The sequence below is a fragment of the Cherax quadricarinatus genome, chromosome 37 (genome assembly GCF_038502225.1).
Source record: "Cherax quadricarinatus isolate ZL_2023a chromosome 37, ASM3850222v1, whole genome shotgun sequence".
NCBI lineage: Eukaryota > Metazoa > Arthropoda > Malacostraca > Decapoda > Parastacidae > Cherax > Cherax quadricarinatus.
This window is the reverse complement of record NC_091328.1, coordinates 4,766,563-4,789,643: the sequence shown is the minus strand read 5'-3', so window position 1 is coordinate 4,789,643 and position 23,081 is coordinate 4,766,563. Positions and strand designations below refer to the sequence as shown.

The 23,081-nt window shown below is 42.3% G+C and overlaps 1 protein-coding gene across 1 annotated transcript; it reads right to left on the bottom strand.

Moving 5' to 3' along the window:
- Positions 1 to 274: 274 nt before the first annotated feature.
- On the bottom strand, positions 275 to 22,133 carry LOC128702678 (peroxiredoxin-2). Its single transcript, XM_053797054.2, has 5 exons — positions 21,891 to 22,133; positions 8,453 to 8,712; positions 7,109 to 7,271; positions 1,527 to 1,617; positions 275 to 477 (listed from the first exon to the last, which is right to left on the bottom strand). The coding sequence occupies exons 1-5, from the start codon at positions 22,041 to 22,043 to the stop codon at positions 401 to 403; spliced, it is 744 nt and encodes a 247-aa protein (XP_053653029.1). The 5' UTR covers positions 22,044 to 22,133; the 3' UTR covers positions 275 to 400.
- Positions 22,134 to 23,081: the final 948 nt, after the last annotated feature.

The following is a 23,081-nucleotide window of genomic DNA, read 5'->3' as shown; positions in this document are numbered from 1 at the left end:
TTAAAATTAAGAGAAAGTACCAAAGGGAATGATTTATGAATTTATCAAATCCTTGCATGAAGATAACCTCTCACTAATGAAGTATGCATAGCTACACCAAACACATTCTGCTGATAAATTTTAATCATGTTCACACACACACACACCAAAAAAAAAAAAAAAAAATCTAAATCCATGAATAAACTTACCTCAGACACATACTAGTAACTAAACCTAGCACACCACAACCTTGTGAGTAGTCTAAATACATAAAAAAAAAAAAATTGTAATCATATTTTAAGTAACTTGTGTGTTATGATGATGATAAAGTTGAAAACACAGGAAGCTTTTCTTTAGGAAAACAACTTGACAAAAAACCTAAACATGTATTCTTGAACTCTGCAACATTTGTGTGGTATGGTCATTCTTTTGAGATGTCCATTTTCTTCTCATTTGGGTCAATGGCCTGGTCTCCTGGCTTCCACCCAGCAGGGCACACTGAAAAGGCATGCTTCATTAATCAAACGCCAATAAAATTGACTCGTGAAATCATAATGACACGATTGCAAGCAAACCATACCATGGGTGGGGATAGAACCCACAATCGGAGTCATAAAACTCCAAACCGATGCATTAGCCACTGGGCCAGCTGGCTACAATAAGAGTCATCCAACTAGGTATATTTATACACCATAGGAAGGTTAACATAGGCACCACTATGACCACAAATACAAGTTTTTACAGATAATCTCCCATGAGCGTGGCCATGACTAACTCTAGCTCAAGTCCCCTCAAAGCCGTCATCGTGTATAAATATACCTAGTTGGGTGAATCTTATTGTAGCCAGCTGGCCCAGTGGCTAACGTGTCGGTCTGGAGTTTTATGACTCTCTGATCGTGGGTTCTATCCCCGCCCATGGTATGGTTTGCTAATACAATTGCAAGAGCATGGCCTATTAAAGAAATGTTATCAAAAATATTTCCAAAAATAATCCAAGCTAGCAAGAGAAAAAAAAATGCATTGAGAACTTTTAATAGGAAACGTTTTATTCACTAAGAGTAGGGTAAAACAAGAGTGGACAGTAAGTATATGCATACAGCAGGTAGAAGGACTCATTAAAAATTTACCAACATCAATGTCTTAGCCACATTAATCTTAGGCTGCCAACACCTTGGAGATATTAAAACCTACCAGTGTTCTGCACAACTGTATTGCTAAGGCATAACTGCAATTTAAAGGCAATGCCCTCAATATAGATCCGGTCCTAAATCTCACATCATACTATTCAACAGGTGGTTGTGGCTATTTTTGTGCATTATGCAGGCACTGTTAACATAATTCTCAATGTGTATTGTTCTCTATTCTAATGTTTAAATCACTGGCCCTTGATCTCCATAAACTTTTAAAAGTATTTAAATACAGTACAGTACATAAACTTTAGCAATGATATTAACAAGGTTAATTGGTTTCAACAAACAGCTGAAGAATGATAAAAATAATTTGCACTGCATCCAACTATGGTATGGTGAAATTAACTCTTAACATACCCTGCCCATGCTTGTCAGCATACTGAAGAGCCTGTATCAACCGTAGAGTTTCATCAACACTACGTCCAATGCTGCTGTCATTTGCAATTACCTGAAAATGATGTATTATTTTTAGTGCATCACTGCATAATATATTTGTACCAACGAAAAACAAACGATTAGAATATTGGAAAAAGTTTATTAACCGTTCTAAGGAATATGGCACAGGTATGGAGCATAGCTCACGAAATCGTAATGATACGATTGCAAACAAACCATACCATGGGTGGGGTTTGAACCCACGGGTTCAAACCCCATCCGTGGTATGGTTTTTATTTTTATGGAGCATAGATCTGCATGGTATGTTCATAAATTAGATACATGGTTAAGTTCAGCAAACATGGACCACTAAATCATGACTGCTTTTATAGCTCCATTATCACTTTCTTTAAAACATCACTGGCCATCTCCCACCAGGGTAGGGTCACCCAAAAAAGGAAAACTGTTTATCCAATCACTATCTTACCAGGAGTGTGCAAATATGACAATTTAGAGGACCTTCCAACTGCCAGAGCCCCACCCCCCTCCTAAGTGTAGGCACATCCTTCCCGCCTCCAGACTCAAGTATGGCTAAGCAATTTCCTAAATCCATTCGTAAAAATTACCTTGGTTACACGATCAACACAAGCAAGCCATAAAATCTACTAGTCTCCCTTCACTCTGATCTAACACACACACACAAGCCTGCTGGATACTCAAACCACTAGCACTCACAATAACCTTTACCCACTTCTTCTAACAGTTTCTGGGTCACTCCCCTACATGCTTCCATCCCAGATTAATACACCCTCTTTGTCATCCTATAAAATCCTCTAAAATGCCCAAACCAAGTAAGAACCCCTCCTCAGCCCTTGGTGATATCACACTTGTCCTCTAATTTCTATACTCTGAATTCTTATTATTAAGGTATACGTAGTCATGAATACTGTATTGCCAAACTGGTGAGGGCCTTTCAGCACCATATGGTACAGGAAATTATAAATAGCAAAAAATGTTGAAAATAAAATAAAATACTGATAGTAAATAGAAAGGAAAACAAGAATTCAATATCTGAAATAGTCAGCTACAAATCAGCAGTCAGAGAAAATTACGGGCGACTCTCATAAGAGACAGAGTGCAGCATAAACCTTTCTTCCCACCATTAAACTGTTTATTTTCAATCATCTGGCCTATGTCAATGCTTATAGGAAATTAGAGGAAAGAGTACAATTAGTCTGACAGAAGAATCGGAATCAGCAAGACATCCTATTGGGGCAAGTGTTCCACTAGGAAGCGTGCTCGGACCAGTGTTATGGAATGTCTACTTCAACGACCTTCTTCATCTCATCCCAGAATCACATGCACATGCAGACGACTGCACACTGACATTCACTTATCCAAAAGAAGAAATGCCAGCTGCTCTAAGCTACATCAATCACCAGCTGAGAGCTATATCAGCTTGAGGAAATAGATGGCAAGTAACATTTGCACCTGAGAAAATACAAATGATGATCGTCTCTAGGCACCATGATGGTAATGCTGGTGCAGTAGTAAGGATGAATAGGAGGGTGTTGGCACCTGGAGAAGTTGATATCCTTGGGGTGAAATTTGACTCCAAACTAACCATGAAAAACCATGTTGTAAATCTTGCAAACAAGGCAGCCAGGAAGCTTACAACACTTCGCCGTATCTCGCATCTACTTGACAGTAGGGGTTGCAAGATTGTACGAGGCACAAGTACGCTCGCACCTTGAGTATGCTCCACTTTCTTGGTTTGCCTGCCCCCCGTCTCATCTGCGACTGCTTGACAGAGTAGAGAACAGAGCAAGACGTCTCATCTCTCACCTGGACCCATCCTGGATAGATCTGTCATTTCAGCAGAGCCTTCAACATAGGAGGGATGTGGGTGGCCTTATTGTTATGTACAAGGCCAATATTGTCAAAGTACCACACTTGGATCCACTTCGAGGACAGCGTGAAACAAGCTTTTATGCCACAAGACGGGCAGAAAGCAGCAACTTCACTCTGGCTGTACCCTTCTCCAGAACTTCACTCCATCTGAGATCCTATATACCCAGGATGACTCGAGTATGGAACACATTCGTACAGCATAATGATGTCAACGAGATAGTCAGTTGATCAAATGAAAATGCTGGCCCACAGATGGCTCCAATTTCATTCTGTTCCCTACTTGTATGTCTCATAACAATAAAAATGCTTTCAAATGAGCTGATGTAGGTAACAGCTCTTAGCTTGCCAATAAAGTTAGGAATCCTTAACCTGTAAATAGCTTGTCAATAAAGCTAGGGATCCTTAACCTTGTCAAACCCTGTGTAAAAAAAAAAAAAAAAAAAAAAAAAAAGATTTCATGCTTCCAACTTTTGAGCAAATGCCAGATAGGGAAAAATGTTAAATGATCAAGCATTATAATGGCCCATAGTGAGCAGATCTACCACTATATGTGAATATAGCAGGTTTGGCAACAGTATAAAAGAGGAGCTATGGTATGCTAAGCCAATCTAAAAAACAATTACTCTGTAATTACAGTAAACCCTCACTTTAACAGACTCTGAAGACATGGGACAAAACCCGCCGAGACAACAGACTTGGATATAACAAAATCCATTTGCTACAGAATTTTCCATTTGTTTTGATCACTAGAGAATTTCGTGTCTATTCAACAAATGCCATTAATGGCCACCTTGCTCCCCTTCTTCAATAAGAGTTTACTGTATTTATTTGTAACTAGAGGAGCAGAGCTAAGCAATTAGTGTTCTGGATTCAATATTTATCATGAGAGATATTGGGTATCCAGAGGTTGTAGCAGTTGTTTCTTCTTGTAACTTATCACACTGTTCTACCACTCCATGAAGAACTTTCTACTATCCCTCGGGATCTCCTCTCTTAGTTTATGAACATGGCCTCTTGTTCTACTTGACAATGATAGGAAATGCTCTCACTTCTTGTATATCCTTCAATGGTGATTTAAAATGCTCTTAATAATTTTGTATCTTTTGGTAATCTTATTAGTGACTACCATGTCTAATACCTTCAGCTTTTCTTTGTTAACTTGTATCCTCAAAGTTCTGGTAAACATTTTGGACCTTGTCTGACATTCCATCATTATTTTTTAAGGTGCATCATAACACTGCTGCACATTTAAATTTTATATGAATGTATGCTCCAATGTAGCAACCACCCAGGGAGGTACTACCGTCCTGCCAAGTGAGTGTAAAACGAAGCCTGTGATTGTTTTACATGATGGTAGGATTGCTGATGTCTTTTGTCTGTCTCATAAATATGCAAGATTACAGGCATGTCTTGCTACTTCTACTTACACTTAGGTCACACTACACATACATGTACACATTTATTTATACACACTCATCTGAGTTTTCTTTGATTTTATCTTAATAGTTCTTGGTCTTATTAATTTTCCTTTTATATCCATGGGGAAGTGGAATAAGAATCTTTCCTCCGTAAGCCATGCGTGTTGTAAAAGTCAACTAAAATGCCGGGAACAATGGGCTAGTAACCCCTTTTCCTGTAAAGATTACTAAAAAGAATAAGAAGAAGAAAATTGTCAAAGTGGGAAGTCTGAATGTGCGTGGATGTTGTGCAGATGATAAGAAAGAGATGATTGTGGATGTTATGAATGAGAAGAAGCTGGATGTCCTGGCTTTAAGTGAAACAAAGCTGAAGGGGGTGGGAGAGTTTCAGTGGAGAGGAATAAATGGGATTAGGTCAGGGGTTTCAAATAGAGTTAGAGCTAAAGAAGGAGTAGCAATAATGTTGAAGGATAAGCTATGGCAGGAAAAGAGGGACTATAAATGTATTAATTCAAGGATTATGTGGAGTAAAATAAAGATTGGATGTGAAAAGTGGGTTATAATAAGCGTGTATGCACCTGGAGAAGAGAGAAGTGTAGAGGAGAGAGAGAGATTTTGGGAAATGTTGAGTGAATGCGTGGGGAGTTTTGAATCAAGTGTGAGAGTAATGGTGGTTGGGGATTTTAATGCTAAAGTGGGTAAAAATGTTATGGAGGGAGTAGTAGGTAAATTTGGGGTGCCAGGGGTAAATGTAAATGGGGAGCCTTTAATTGAGCTATGTGTAGAAAGAAATTTGGTAATAAGTAATACATATTTTATGAAAAAGAGGATAAATAAATATACAAGGTATGATGTAGCACGTAATGAAAGTAGTTTATTAGATTATGTATTGGTGGATAAAAGGTTGATGGGTAGGCTCCAGGATGTACATGTTTATAGAGGGGCAACTGATATATCGGATCATTATTTAGTTGTAGCTACAGTTAGAGTAAGAGGTAGATGGGAAAAGAGGAAGGTGGCAACAACAAGTAAGAGGGAAGTGAAAGTGTATAAACTAAGGGAGGAGGAAGTTCGGGTGAGATATAAGCGACTATTGGCAGAAAGGTGGGCTAGTGCAAAGATGAGTAGTGGGGGGGTTGAAGAGGGTTGGAATAGTTTTAAAAATGCAGTATTAGAATGTGGGGCAGAAGTTTGTGGTTATAGGAGGGTGGGGGCAGGAGGAAAGAGGAGTGATTGGTGGAATGATGAAGTAAAGGGTGTGATAAAAGAGAAAAAGGTAGCTTATTTTGTTACACATCTTCCTTCAAACCCCTATATGCTGACCATGTTGGGTGATAAGGTTTCTCAACTAGCCTTGGGCTGATAGCTGATATCAACTTGCAAAGGCTCCAGAGAGCTAAGAGTATGTTTGTATGTAGTAGTAGTAGTGTGTGTGGGGGAGAAAGTAGGAAACACAGAGGAACATATATTCTGGTGCAAAGAAAATATATCTGAAATGACTATTGACACAGTAGAATTAGTGGTTGGCATTACTTACAGCCATGGTTAAGGGGTGGGATTATTACAGCTCATGAGTGATGTTGGCAGTTTGGAGGGATATGTTGTGTATCTTTATATGTATATGCTTCTAAACTGTTGTATTTTGAGCGCCTCTGCAAAAGCAGTGATAATGTGTGAGTGTGGTGAAAGTGTTGAATGATGATGAAAGTATTTTCTTTTTGGGGATTTTCTCTCTTTTTTGGGTCACCCTGCCTCGGTGGGAGACGGCCGACTTGTCGGGGGGGGGAAAAAAAAAAAAAAAAAAAAGAGTAACATAAAAAATATGGAATTCAACATGACAGCAACCATGAATGGATGGAAGTTAGCAATGAATATCATTCATTATTTGTAGGTTGGCTATGCTAAGTGAATTTTTTGTCACTTATGTTAGGCTAAGTTTTTAAGTCACAATAGCATTGGCCATCAATCTCAAGGCCACCATGGCACAACTTAAAGGTTAACAGCATTCATCACATATGCAATATAAATGTGGAGAAAAAACAGAAAACAAATTGAACTACATTAAAACTAATTAAAAAAAAAAAAAACAGTAGTGCAATCAGTAAGCTTCCCTTTGTTTCACAAGAGACTATTTATAGTACCCTAGTTTTTTCTATTTATTCTTTATATTGTACTGAACAGTACATCCAGATTAAGGACAGTTTACCAGCCATTATTGTCAAGATATGTACCTACCTCTCGAATCACTAATTTTGTGTCAATTATAACTAGAGTGCGATGAGCTACTCCAGCTGCTTCATTTAGCACTCCATATTTCTTTGACACTTCCATGGATTTGTCTGCTAGAAGAGGAAATGGGATCTGGCCAACTCCACCCTTCTCACGTGGTGTTTGGCACCTAAAATCAAGTAAAAATGCATACACTGTTTTCATATGTTGTAGAACATGGATATTCACTCTCAAAATAGCAACGCATAACAAATGAAGTTTAACAATACAGCGGACCCCCGGTTAACGAACTTTTTTCATTCCAGTAGTATGTTCAGGTGCCAGTACTGACCGAATTTTTTCCCATAAGGAATATTGTGAAGTAGATTAGTCCATTTCAGACCCCCAAACATACACGTACAAACGCACTTACATAAATACACTTACATAATTGGTCGCATTTGGAGGTGATCGTTAAGCGGAGGTCCACTGTATAATCTTTTTTAACACACCGGCCATCTCTCGCTGAGGCAGGGTGACCCAAGGAAACACATTCACCACCATTCATTCATCTGCTGTCTTGCCAGAAGTGTACTGACATCACAGTTCAGATGGTCTTCCATAAGGCAACATCCTCAACCCCTCTTGAGAGTGCCCACCTCCAGGACTCAAGTCTGTCTATCCAGTTTCCCTGAATCCCTTCATGTTACCTTGCTTATACTGCAACAGCACTTCAGGTCACAAAAACCACTTGCCTCTACACACTATGATCTAACCTGTTCACACAAGCCTGTCAGATGCTCAATCCCATAGCCCTCAAAACCCTCCCTCTTCCTGGGATGACTCCTTTCCTCTTTCCCATATTTATATACCCACCTAGTCATCCTATTTTGCTCCATATATTAATTATTTTATTGTGTGTTGAAAGATGATAAACAGTTGAGAGTGATGGCATGTACTAATGGTTAAAATATTAATGATGAAAGTAATAAACACTAAAAATCCTATACTTCGTGAAATGACTAACAAATAGTTTGTATACTGTCTTCCTATTATATGGGAAGTGCTCTATATCAGATGTTCCCTGGATAAACATCTAATTAGTTGAGGCTGCCTGGCTCTGGCTGCAGCTCTCTCTGCAGCGCTGCATGACCCTGGTGGGTTTAGCGCTTTGTTTTGATTATAATAATAAAGTAGCTCTCTGTGAATATGGGTATTGCATATGTATATATCATTATTCTAAGGTTACATTCTGAAGGTACAAAATAAATCAGATCAAATGAAGTGTGTCTTAAGGTAAAAAAAAAAGTTATACTGAACTGTTAATGACAGTCTCTCTCTAGTTAACAAAGCTAATTTTATGCAACATACCATGCAAGGTGAGTGAACTTAGAATCTGTAGAGCACCCCAGCACCTCGCAATTAACAGCATGGAAGTCGTCAATTCTTTCAGCAAAGGATATTATCTCAGTTGGGCAGACAAAGGTGAAGTCTAATGGGTAGAAGAGGATGGCAATGAACTTTCCATGGTAATCTTTCATTGCTACCTCTTTAAACTTCATATCCACAAGAGCATCACACTTGAAATCAGGAGCAGGAGCACCAACGTGAATGTAGCCATTCTGAAGAGTCTACAAATTAAATAAAATAATAATACTTTGTCATACACATATTATATTAAAAAGATGCAAACAACTTATGTCATAACTTGTTCCTATGAACATGTATTCCTAATATAAACAATGTGCTTCTTTAGTAAATAAATAAAAAGGTGTGTACATATTTCTTTCAACAAACCGGCCATACCCCACTGAGGCGGGGTGGCCCATTTTAGTCACCTCTCATGATGCACATGGCTTACAAAGGAAGAATTCTGTTCCACTTCCCCATGGAGATAAGAAATAACAAGAACAAGAACTAGCGAGAAAATAGAAGAAAACCCAAAGGGGTAGATATATACAGCCTATATTCACTTAATGATGGGCTTCTGTTCCTAAGAGCAGGTTGGTCGTTAAGCAAGGAGCACACTATAATGGTAGTGGATTTGTGTCGACATTTTTTATATATTTTTTTAATGTCATCACTGCACTATTTACAACAATTCTTGTATAATTTTTAAATGTTCATACAGCAATGTACTGCATACTGTAATAAACAGAATAGAGAAAATCAGCTCTAATATACATTATTTAGTTTTGCATACTGGTTGGAAAGCTGGTCGTAAGTCCGAGTGGTCGGTAAATGAGTAAGTCACTAGATGAGGAGAGGCTGTACATGCTTGTACATGTATGTGTAGTGTGACCTAAGTGTAAGTAGAAGTAACAAGATGTACCTGAAACCTTGCAAGTTTATGCGACAGAAAAAAAAAACACCAGCAATCCTACCATCACATAAAACAATTACAGTATCCATTTTACACTCACTTATCAGGATGGTAGTACCTCCCTGAGCGGCTGCTGTCTACCAACCTAGGCACTAGGTTGGTAGACAATATATATATCTATATCAATATATATATATACTGTATATATATAAATATCTATACATATAGTGGTACCTCGGGATACAAACTTAATTCGAGTGCTGATACCGAAGGAATTTGTCGTCATAAGGAATAATGTAAATTAGATTAATTTGTTTCAGACCCCCAAAAATACACTTAAAAAAAGCACTTACATAAGTGTTAGAGTTGGGAGTTGTTCATATCCCAAGGTACCACTGTATGTATGTGTATGTGTGTGTGTATAAATATACAGTGGTCCCCCGCTTTTCGTAGTTCCCGGCAATTGTAAATTTCGCCAATCATAGGGGTATTTTCGTATAAACATGGACTCGCTTTTCATAGGTTGACTCGCGAGTCGTAGTTCGTCCGGGACACGTACCCACAGCGTGAGCCGGGGCGGCAGCCAGTCTAGCATTGTTTACCAGTGAGCGAAGGTCCCCTCACGTGCTCAAGCGAAGGTCCCCTCACGTGCTCGAGCGAAGGTCCCCTCACGTGCTCGAGCGAAGGTCCCCTCACGTGCTCGAGCGAAGGTCCCCTCACGTGCTCCAGCGAAATATTTCATAATATTCCATTTATTTTTGTGCTTGCAAGTACTAAATAAGCTATCATGGCTCCAAAGAAAGCTCCTAGTGCCAAGCCTGTGGTAAAGAAGGTGAGAAATACGACTGAATTTAAGAAAACCATCATTGAACAATATGAAAGTGGTACAAGTGTGGCCAAACTGTCCAGGATGTATAAGAAACCCTACACAACCTTATGTTCCATAGTGGCCAAGAAAAAGGAAATAAAGGATGCTGTTGTTGCAAAGGGAGTAACTATGCTGACAAAAATGAGATCACCAGTACTGGAAGAGGTTGAGAAGTTATTATTGGTGTGGATAAATGAGAAACAATTAGCAGGAGATACTCTTATGACTTCGATTATTTGTGAAAAGGCAAGGCAGTTGCATGAAGATTTGGTAAAGAAACTGCCTGCAAATAGTGGTGATGGGAGTGAATTTAAGGCCAGCAAAGGCTGGTTTGAGAGATTTAAGAACCGTACTGGCATACACAGTGTGGTAAGGCATGGTGAGGCTGCCAGTTCGGACCACAAGGTGGCTGAAAAATATGTGCATGAATTCCAGGAGTACATAGAGGCTGAAGGACTGAAACCTGAACAAGTGTTCAATTGTGACGAAACAGGCCTCTTTTGGAAGAAAATGCCAAAGAGGACCTTCATTACACAAGAGGAAAAGGCAATGCCAGGACACAAGCCTATGAAAGACAGGCTGATGCTAATGTTCTGTGCTAATGCTAGTGGGGATTTCAAAGTGAAGCCATTACTAGTGTACCATTCTGAAAATCCCAGTGTGTTCAGGAAAAACAATGTTATGAAGAGTAAATTGTGTGTGTTTAGGAAATCTAATAGTAAGGCATGGGTCACGAGGGAAATTTTCATCGAGTGGTTCAATGAAGTGTTTGGCCCTAGTGTGAAGGAGTATCTCCTGGAAAAGAAATTGGATCTCAAGTGCGTGCTAGTAATGGACAATGCACCTGCTCATCCTCCAAACTTGGATGACCTAATTTTCGAGGAGTTTGGGTTCATCACAGTAAAGTTCTTGCCCCCGAATACCACTCCTCTCCTCCAACCCATGGACCAGCAGGTTATTGCAAACTTTAAAAAACTCTACACAAAAGCAATGTTTCACAGGTGCTTGACTGTGACCACAGACACTCACTTGACCCTAAGGGAATTTTGGAGAGAACACTTCATTATTATTATTATAATCAAAAAGAAGCGCTAAGCCACAAGGGCTATACAGCGCTGCAGGGTAGGGAAGGAAGCAAGGGAATTGGATGGCAGAAGGGAGGGGGGATGATCAGCAGGTTACAGAAAACAGCGGGGCAGGGGATAGTACGGGGGTAGAGGGTAGCAAGAGATTCAAGTAGAAAGGGCTGAAAGTATCAGAATTTGTGAAGTAAGTCAGTCGTTGTCAAAAAGTCAATGAGAGAGTCCGGATGAAAGGTGGGTCCATCAGCGAGAAGGGAAGGTAAAGAGAGAGCAGCGGGGCGAAGACGACGACAGAGGTAAATTCTGCGTGCTCGTTGATAAAGTGGGCAGTCCAACAGAATGTGGCTGACTGATAATGGAGCTTGGCAATTCTCACAGAGAGGAGCAAGACGCCTCTCCATGAGATATCCATGAGTAAGACGAGTATGGCCAATGCGAAGACGGGAGAGAGTAGTCTCCCAACCTCGACACTGGTGATAAGAAGACGGCCAGTAACCTATACTCGGTTTAATAGACTGAAGTTTGTTGCCGAGCATAGTAGACCAACGTTGTTGCCAACGGGTGTGAAGGTGGGAAGATATTACAGCAAAATAGTCCGTACATGGAATACCTCTATAAGAAACTGGTAGGTCATGTACTGCTGACCGCGCAGCAGTGTCTGCCTGTTCATTGCCCTGTACGTCAACATGACCAGGGACCCAACAAAAAACAATATCTTTATGCTTAGTAAAGATGCGGCGTAGCCAAAGTTGGATACGGAGGACTAAGGGGTGAGGTGTATCAAATTTTTGTATAGCCTGTAAAGCACTAAGGGAGTCTGAGACAACCACAAATGATGACACAGGCATAGATGCAATACGGATAAGTGCTGTAAGGATGGCATATAATTCAGCAGTAAAAATACTAGCTGAAGATAGTAAATGCCCTTGTACGACGCTGTCCGGAAACACTGCTGCGAATCCTACGCCGTCAGAAGACTTAGAGCCATCTGTGTACACAGCAATGGCATGAGAATGAGAGTGAAAGTGGTCAAGAAAAAGAGAGCGGGAAGCGACCGTAGACAGTTGGGCTTTCGAGCAAGGGAGGGAGAAAGAACAGACTCGAACAGCTGGAACTTCCCAGGGGGGTAGGGAAAAGTGAGATGCTACATGTACATAGAAAGGTGGTAGTTGAAGAGAAGACAAGAGCGAATGAAGGCGAAGAGAGAAGGGACGGAGTAAGCAGGGGCGGCGAACAAATAAAGAATGTCTACTAATATCAGTGACCATTCTATAAATGGAAGGATTGCGGAGATCATGAGAGCGTACATAGTAGCACAGGCAATGGGCATCACGGCGATCGGATAAGGATGGAACGTTCGCTTCTGCATAGAGGCTTTCGACAGGGGAAGAGCGAAAAGCACCAAGGCATAAACGTAATCCTTGGTGATGAATGGGGTTAAGGCTAGAGAGAGTAGCAGGAGATGCCGCTGAATAGATCTGGTCACCATAATCAAGTTTTGATAAAATAAGGGTGGAATGTAGGTGAAGGAGGGTTCGACGATCAGCTCCCCACGAAAGATGAGCAAGGGTTTTAAGAAGGTTCAGCCGGCTGTGACAAGTTGCCTTCAGAGAGGTAATGTGAGGTTTCCAGGATAACCTACGATCAAAGAGGAGGCCCAGAAACTTGACTGTATCACGTTCAGGGATACGTGAGCCATAGAGGTACAAAGGATGATCGGAGATGACAGAGCGTCTAGTGAAAGTGATTTGGTGGGTTTTAGTGCTGGAAAATTTAAACCCATGTGTGGTGGCCCAATTGGAAACACGGTCGACTGCATGCTGGAGAGAAACTGTAAGGAGGTGACAGTCAGCGCCTGCACAGGCAATAGCGAAGTCATCAACATAGAGTGATGACCAAATATTTGATGGAAGACTAGAGGCCAAATCATTAATAGCAAGGAGAAAAAGTGTTGTGCTCAGAACACATCCCTGGGGGACACCTTCAGCTTGGATAAAGTCCGGGGAGAGCACATTATTAACCCGAACACGGAAATGCCTGTCAGTTAAAAAGTTCTTAAGGAAGGATGGTAGATTGCCTCGAAGGCCTAAGGAGTGGGCTTGGGCTAAAATATTATACCTCCAAGTTGTGTCATATGCCTTCTCAAGGTCAAAAAATATGGCAATAACTGAGTGGTTATTCGCAAAGGCATTACGAACATACGTATCCAAGCGCAGTAAGGGGTCTATGGTAGAACGTCCCTTACGAAAGCCATATTGACGAGTGGAGAGACTGTTGTGTGTCTCTAAATACCACACTAAACGTCTATTTACTAGACGTTCCATTACTTTGCAAACTGCACTGGTAAGAGCAATGGGACGATAGTGGGAGGGTTCATGTCCCGTAGTGCCTGGTTTGCGGAAAGGGAGAACAATGGCGGATTTCCACAGCTGTGGAAGAACTCCTTGTGACCAAATAAGATTGTAAAGGCGTAATAGGACTGCAAGGGCTGACTGATGTAAATGTTGTAGCATACGAATATGAATGTCGTCGGGCCCAGCTGCCGATGATCGACAAGCTGAGAGTGTTGCCTCCAGTTCTTGAAGTGTAAAAGGCACATTATACTGTTCTTCTCTGAGAGAAGAAAAGTCCAAGGGTGCTAACTCTCTGGCAGACTTTGAGGAAAGAAATGAGGGGCATAGATGGAGTCCCTGAGAAATACGGACCAGATGATTGCCAATTTCATTGGCAACATCTAGTGGGTTTGCTATATCAACACCGGCAACCCGCAGAACAGGAGCCGGGTCAGGAGAATATTTACCACTCAGTTTTCGTACTTTTTTCCAGACTGCACTCATAGAGGAAGCAGAGGTGATGGTGGAGACATAATCTCGCCAGCAAGTGCGTTTAGCGTCACGGATGACATGGCGAGCGATCGCACGCTTCTGTTTAAAATCAAGGAGTCGCTCTGTGGTTCTATTGTACCGGTACCTGCCCCATGCAGCGCGTTTCAAACGTACTGCACGAGCACAAGCAGGAGACCACCAAGGCACGCATTTCTGAGAATGCCTGCCCGAAGTTTGGGGTATAGAATGAGAAGCTGCGGTGAAAACGGAGGACGAGAAGAGGTGTAAAAGCTCATCGATGGAGGACGAAGAAGGAACCTCTTTAAAAACAGTCAGGTGTGAGTAAAGGTTCCAATTTGCCCGATTAAATTGCCAGCGTGGGGTGCGAAGAGGTGGCGAATATGAAGGGGAAGTAAGAATGATTGGGAAATGATCACTGTCATGTAAGTCCGGGAGAACAGACCAAGTAAAGTCTAATGCGGCGGAGGAAGAGCAAACTGAGAGATCGATGCAAGAGAGAGTATGAGTCCGAGGATCAAAATGGGTGTGAGTACCTGTATTTAAAACATGGAGGGGGTGGGTGGCAAGAAAAGCCTCTAACTGAATTCCTCGGGAATCACAGTGAGACCCTCCCCAGAGGAAATGGTGGGCATTAAAATCACCAAGTAACAGAATCGGTGGCGGTAATGACGAAACAAGGAAGGCAAAATCCGGAATAGATAATGCCCGAGAAGGAGAGAGATATAAAGAACAGAGCGTATACCACCTATGTAAGTGGATACGGGCTGCTGTGTAATGCAGCGAAGTATGAACAAATAGCTGATGGTACGGAATATCAGTGCGGAGAAGAAGGGCACTTTCATTAAAGGTCCCATCAGGAAAAGGATCTGAAGAATACAATAAATTATAGCCTGAGATGTGAGAAATAACAGCAGAGTGTAATTTTGGTTCCTGTAAGCAAACACCAACAGGGGCAAACAGGGAGAGTAACATCTGAAGCTCACCCCGATTACCCCTGAGGCCGCGTATATTCCACTGTAAAAAGGCCATGATTGGCAATGATAAAGATACTTGTAATCCGCAGGTAAGGGTTCCTACGGACTAGAAGGGTTAGAAAAGTCCACATGCGGAGGCAGTGGAAAATGTTCAAGCAGCGAAGGAACGGTGCGCTGTGAAGAAAGGAGTTGCGCAGATGGAGCAGAGGAGAGAGAAAGAGCGGAAGGTGGATCAGTGTCCATTGATGGTTTGGTCTCTGCAATATATTCAGAGATTGCTTCAAGTGTTTCGGAATTCAGAGATGTCGTATGGGAGACAATATTGGGAATGGTAGGGGGAGGATGAGTAAAGATTGGAACTGTATTGGACTGTACCAAGGTAGGGGGGGGCGAAAGGGTGGAGGGAACTGGAGAAGCGTGGCAGGGGACAGAAGAGACAGGAACCTGGGAGGTGGCTGAAGAGGAAGAAACTTGGGAGGGAACAGGGGAGGAAGGTACATTACGAGGAGGAGGGTGAACCTCTGCACTTGTAACTGAGCCAGTGAGAGGGGAAGAACTAGGGACAGAGACAGGGAGGGTAAAATGAGAAGGTGGAAGATGGGTAGGAGGTGTTACCGGACCTTTTTTTGACTTTTGAGAAGTAGAGGGACGATTGGGAAGAGGTGTCGTACGAGGTCTCGTCGATACTGAGGCTTGTAAGAGAGAACTCGAAGAAGCGAGATTAGACTGAGGCGTTGAAGTAGGGACGTCTGAGCCGAGGACAGCAAAAGGATTAGATACAGAAGTGATTATGGGAGAGGTAACCACAGAGGTGGGTGTAGAAGATGGGATACCAGAAGTGGGGGGACGTTTTGAAACACGGGAATAAGAAACACGTGGGAGTCTCCCTTGGAGGCGGAGATGAGAAACTGCCATGGCATAAGGGAGACCTTCTGTCTCTTTGAGGTAACGGATTTCCCGCTCGTTTAAATAGACCTGACAACGGCGAGAGTACGAAGGGTGAGCCTCATGACAGTTAAGGCAAGAGGGAGATCGATTGCAAGACGTATTAGAATGGTCATCGGCACCACAGACTGGGCATTCGGCGATAGATCTGCAATATTTCGCTGGATGGCCAAATCGCCAGCAATTTCTACACTGTTGTGGTGTAGGGATCACCTTTCGAACTTGTAACCGATGTCCTGCTATATAAACTGAGGATGGGAGTTCTCGGCTGTCAAAAGTTAAACGAGCCACATTGCTAGGGTATCGTCTCCGCCCACGGGCAGGAAGAACGTAAGTGTCTACCTTGAGGATTGGGAGATCTTGGAGTTCCAGCTGTTCTAGAATGTCGGTGCCACATGTCTGGAAATTTTGTTGAACTATGGTATGGGGCAGAATAACGGTACCACTACAAGAATTGAGGGAATGATGTTTTTCAAGGGTGACAGGAACAGTATCTATATGGGAAAGACGAGAGAGCTCACGAGCCTGGGTAGCATTCTGTACGGTAATGATGCGCGTACCGCTCTTAAGAGCATGAAAAGAAATATCTTTACCAACATGGCGTAGGAGTGCCTTGCCAATACTATGGTCAGAAAGATAGGCAGTAGAGGAAGTTGGTCGTAAAGTGAAGAATTTAGTCCACTGTTCAGTCTGAAACTGAGCGTGGAAAGGTAGTGAAGGACGTGTCGATCGTTTCTGAGAAGAACGAGAAGGTGAAGGTGGAGAAGTATCATCAGCAGGTAATTGTCGTTGACGTTTAGGCGTGGGACCAGAGTTGGTCCGACGTGGAACGGGTCGGCGATTTGCAAATTGCCGCACCGTAGAGGGAGAGGCCGGAAGCATAGTCAGAGGAGAGCGAAGGTCTGATAAATCGAAGGAGTCAGTCGAGGCCTCAGTACCTGAAGCGGGTGAGGAAACAGCACCGGCAACAGGTACAGAGGCATGAGGAATGTCTGAAGAGTGGTCCAAAGACGAGGCGGGGTCAGAACGGGGTGCGGTATCAAGAAGGGGCCCGGGGGTACCAGGTTCATGGACTAGGGCTGCCATGGTTAGGTTACTTCTTTCTTTTTGTTTTTAAGAAAAAAAAAAGAAAGAAGAAAAGAAAATAAAAATAAAAAAAAGAAAAAAAAAAAAAGGGGGACCGGGGAGGGATAGTTCCTAGGAGGAATGAAAGGGCCAGAAATCTCCCTCCGCGCCCAAGAGGACTCGACACCGCTAGTAGCGCAGATGCAGCATGGAACCCGTGCCATACCCTACCCTTCATGCCAGTAAACCAGCAATCTGGGATAGCAACCTCACATCTGCCGAGCTACCTCGGTGGACAAAAGAGAGGGCGGCCGGATATCCGCCACAAAGCATACCTCCTTCAGCCACCACCCCCGGAATCCGAAAGGTGGCTTCCAGAGATACACCCGTCGCCCAAAAGACACCCAAAGCCACTCCGGGATACCGGAGAGGGATCGGGACATCCCTAGGCAATCCAGATTCCACGGCAAACTACGCCACCGCCAAGAAACCTCAACGGAATGGGATGGACCCCGGTGTCCTTTCCCCTACCTAGGAACTAGCGCGCCTGTGGGAGAAATCCCAAAGGACAAAAAGAGGAAGGGCAAAAGGGAGGAGTGGGGAGGAGGAGGAGGAAAGGAAAAAGGGGAGGATGGGGAGGATGGGATAGGGGAGGGGAGATTGGGGGGTAATTAGGTTCGGTCTGAGGAAGAAGACCGATAGGTCTAATTCCTCAGACCAAGAGCCTCTTCACCACGCCAAGGAGCCCCCCTTGAAGAGGAGAGAACACTTCAGCATCCTCCACTGCATAACCCTTATAGGTATGGCTTGGGAGGGAGTGACTACCAGGACTTTGAACTCTGCCTGGAGAAAATTGTGGCCAAATTGTGTCGACAAGAGGGATTTTGAAGGATTTGGGACTGACCCTAATGAGCCTATGTCTGTTGTAAAATCAACTGTGCCACTGGGGAGTTCCATGGGGTTGGATGTGAATTTGGAGGATGTGGAAGAATTGGTGGAAGACCACAATGAAGAGCTCACCACTGAGGAGCTGCAAGAGCTTCAGAATGAAGAGCAACACATCGCAGCTCAGAATCTTGCTGCAGAGGAGGAGGAAGAGAGATGGAAGAAGGTGCCTTCTTCAGAAATTAAAGAGATTTTTACTATGTGGGGTAAGATGGAAAGCTTTATGGAGAAACATCACCCTAACAAGGTTGTTGCAAGCCAGGTTGGCAACATGTACAGTGACAGTCTTGGGCCATTTTAGGGAGCTCTCTCCACAGTTATTTTGCGAGACAGGACTCCAGTGACTCTTAAGGTGGTCCTAGTGGCATTAAGAAACAGAGAAGAGAAGCAACCCCAGAAAAGCAAATGGTACCTGAGGTGTTGATGGAAGGGGATTCCCCTTCCAAACTATAAACAATCCACTCTCCTCCTCCAGTCTCCCATACACTTAGAAGAATCTCCAATAAAGGTAAGTGTTATGCTGTTAATGTTTCATTCATCATTTCCCATTGTATTGTTTATGTACTACATGTATATTTCATGTAAATTTTTTTGTTGTTTTAATACTTCTGGGTGTCAGGAACGGATTAATTGTATTTACATTATTTCTTATGGGGAAAATTGATTCGTAAATCTTAAATTTCGTTTATAGTAACGGCTCCAGGAACGGATTAATTACGAAAAACGAGGGACCACTGTATATGTATATACAGTGGACCCCCGGTTAACGAACTTTTTTCATTCCAGTAGTATGTTCAGGTGCCAGTACTGACCGAATTTTTTCCCATAAGGAATATTGTGAAGTAGATTAGTCCATTTCAGACCCCCAAACATACACGTACAAATGCACTTACATAAATACACTTACATAATTGGTCGCATTTGGAGGTGATCGTTAAGCGGGGGTCCACTGTATATATATATATATATGTATATATATAGGGAAGTACCACCTCTATAGCTGGAATGGGGACCCTCATCCTCAGAGAAGACAATAAACGTACCTCAGAGAAAACTCAAGGTTCTCCCCGGAGCTGTTTGAATATTTTCTTCTCCTACCACCCCCTATATATGTTTTATTCTATGTGAACATTTATTAATAAACAAAATACATTTACAGAAAAAAACATAAACATGAATACAATGGCACAATGTATCAAAGATGATGAATTTCCTCCAGCTCCTCCGAGGCTGGACGTGAGCCAAGTATGCAGCAAGCATTTCCCCTCTGGATGGCGACGCTGAGGCGCTGGAACATGAAAGTGGCTGCCCTTGGGTCCCTGGTGGTGTCGATGAGTCTGGAACCCAATTCTTTAAGGAAACGTGTGGCATTTTTTCCCCATGATCCCAAGGTCTCTGATCCCACTGGAACAAATTGATACTGTTGGCTAATGTCCCTGTACTTGCTGATCTTGTACTCCTCCCTGTGGTCAGCAGCTCCTCCCTGTCGCCCCACACTGTGATGGATATAGGTGTCAGCCAGTGTGGACACACAGGTATAGTCCCATGCTAAGAGCTTGCCATTCTTCCAAGGATAGATGGTGATCCCGTCGGGGCGGTTTGCTGGGTTGTGGGTATTGTTTGCTGCAAGTGATCGTGGCTCCCTCTCGGCAGGGCATCCAGCTGTAGCAAGGGTTCTCTTAATGATGTCGTTGACCTCATTGTGTCTTGCATGCCAGCCCTTGGTTTTGGAACAGTTAAGACCATGTAGACCGTATTGGTCTGCTTGCACTTCGCCGCAAATACACATATATTCTGTGTGAATTGGGGCAGCAAGGCGCAGAGCCACTGCAATACGGAGGGTCTTAGGGTCGAGTCGCGTTCCCATTGCCGATATGGGAACTGTTTGGAGGAAGTCCCCGGAGTGAGGTGCACTCACAGCCTGGAGACGGGCAATCTCCCTATCTGATGTTGCAGCCCTGAGCATGTTGGCAAGCACCTTTTCAGCAATTGGGCTATCCCAGCTTGACTGTTTGTGAGCCAGTGCTGCACTAGGGTTTGCTGCTGGAGCAGCAAGAGTCTCCCATTCGGTGATGGCACTGACATAGCTAGGGTCTTCTATTCCTGCTGAGTCACTGAGGGTGTCAGGAAGAATTTGTCTTATCAACATATATATATATATATATATATATATATATATATATATAATGTATATATATAATGTAATGTATATATATATATGTATATATATATATATGTATATATATAATGTATATATATATATATATATATATACATTATATATATACATATATATATATATATGTATGTGGGAGACGGCCGACTTGTTGAAAAAAAAAAAAAAAAAAAATATATATATATATATATATATGTATATATATATATATATATATGTATATATATCTCGGTAAGTACTGACCCTAATTTTTTTATTTTAATCTTATAACACTGAAAAATTTTCTCTATTTCAATGAAAAAAAAAAAAATTCAAAATATTCGCGGCACTGGGGGAGAGAACGCATATATACGTTTGGACTGTTTAGGGGTTAACACAGCCAATTACTGCTAGGTGTAAATGAGCAGCAGGTGTAAGGAGACTTGATCAATGTTATCATGGGTGTCCCGTGTCCTGGTACGCAATGCTCTCGCTTCACACACTGAGTATCCATGGTTCGATCCCCAGCAAGGGTGGAAACTTTGGGCGTGTTTCCTTACACCTGTTGTCCTGGTCACCTAACAAGGAAGCTGGGTGTTAGTCGACTGGTGTGGGTCGCATCCTGGGGGACAAGCTTGAGGACCCCACTGGAAATAAGATAGTCCCTTGATGACGCACTAACTTTTTTGGGTTATCCCAGGTGGCTAACCCTCTGGGGTTAAAAATCTGAACACAATCTCATCACCGACTGGGAATCAAACTAGGTACCTATACCTGTGCCCATAACATCTGCGTATCTCCACGACCACCATAAAAAAATATTTAATACTCAAAATAACATTTAATGCTCTAGCAGAGGTGCATGTCACTGAGATGACAGCAGTGTGAGTAGTAATAGGGTGCCAGAATGACAAGTGTATTTCCCTGAGCCCAAGCAAGTGTATTCAGGTACAGGTACACATAAATAGTTGCATAAATTATCATCCATAGCAGTATATGTGTAGATTAATTAGGATAACTAACATGTGCATGTTAGTTAGAATATATGGGTTAACAAGGCCAAAAATATTAAAAAAGATCTTAAAAATAATCATTAAAATTTAGTTCATGGTAAGTTACATTTATGGGGAAACACTAAAACCGTCAGGGTCACAATGCCTGGGGAATGGGAGACATTGATGTTCAGAGGGAAAAAAAGGGGGTTATCAGTTCCTTGGATCAAGAGCCCCTCACCAGCATCAAGGTACCCAAGCCTTGAATGGAATTAAAAATCAGGGGAAAGTACTAAACCCGGAGGGACCACAGGGCTCACAGAGAATAGGAAGTCAGCAGGTTCAACCAAAGGAGAAAACATCTCCACCTCCCTGGATCATGAGCCCCCTCACCAGCCTCGAGGTACCTCTCCTTTAACGGATATTAATCACAGAGCGCTAAACCCGTAGGATCAAAACGCATGTCCGGGCAGGGGGACGGAAGGTTCAATTCAGGGAATAAGACCACGGATCTAATTCCCAAGATCAAGAACCCCTCACCAGCATCAAGAAACCACCCTTCAGAGGCCCTCAACGGATAAAACCCTTAAAAAACCAAGAGCCGGGAAGCCAACCTGTGGCTTGGCGTCAGTAGGAGGCACCACTTCAACCTCCATGGCAGCTGTTTTCCCTGTCTGTAATGCTTCCTTCTTCCTCTCCTCATCCTCCTCCTGACGCTGGCGCTTCCCTGGCGTGCGTCCCATGCTCATCCTCCTCTTAGTAGACATTACTGAAGGAAGAACACAGCAACAACTTGTTTGAACTGACGCCTGAGGTGGTAGCCGCTGCTCGCTTACACTTACGATACCTGAATTAAAATTTGACACGTGCATCTTCAAGATATCTTTATTATTTAATTATTTATTTATTTTATGTCTTTGCAAACAGTACATTGAGATTTTTTTATTTACAATAGTGGGTTGCAATGCAAAGAGAGCCTCTATTATGCCTAGGTATTAAGTAAGTAAGTAAGTAAGTAAGCCAACTTAACATTATTGACTTACAGTCTACTTAATACTAAGGATTTTATCATAGTTGTTAAAGTAAAAGGACACAGGTGCAACTAATGTGACATTTTACTGTGGCAATGTTTCGCTCTTCAGGAACTTTATCAAGCCGAGCGAAACGTTGCCACAATAAAATGTCACATTAGTTGCACTTGTGTCCTTTTTTGCTTTACATATTGTCGGTAATTCTAGCAACATTATTACAATCTTTATTGTAGACGTTTCGCCATCCAGTGGTTTTTGTCAGTGCAAATTCGAGGACATAATTAAAAAACAGAAAAACTATATACAAAAGACGAGGTAATCAATCCCTCATCTTTTGTGTTATTATTATTATTATTATAATCAAGAGGGAAGCGCTAAACCCGTAAGATTATACAACACCTGAGGGGGGGGGATGTGGAAGGTATTCAGGTTTAATTCAGGGAACTGGAGAACAGATCCAATTCCCTAGATCAAGAGCCCCTCACCAGCATCAAGGAACCTTCCATGAGGAGTCATCTTTTGTATACAGTTCTTCTGTCTTTCAATTATGTCCTCGAATCTGTATTGATAAAGCCACTGGATGGCGAAACGTCTACAATAAAGATACCCAGATGTTGCCGTGTCTAATTTTCATGTCGATTTTGTCTACCATTCACATACAATTTTGTCTACCATTCACATACAATTTTGTCTACCATTCACATACAATTTTGTACTTCTCTGTATCAAATAAATAAATAAATAAATAAAAACTTGCGATACACACCACCAACC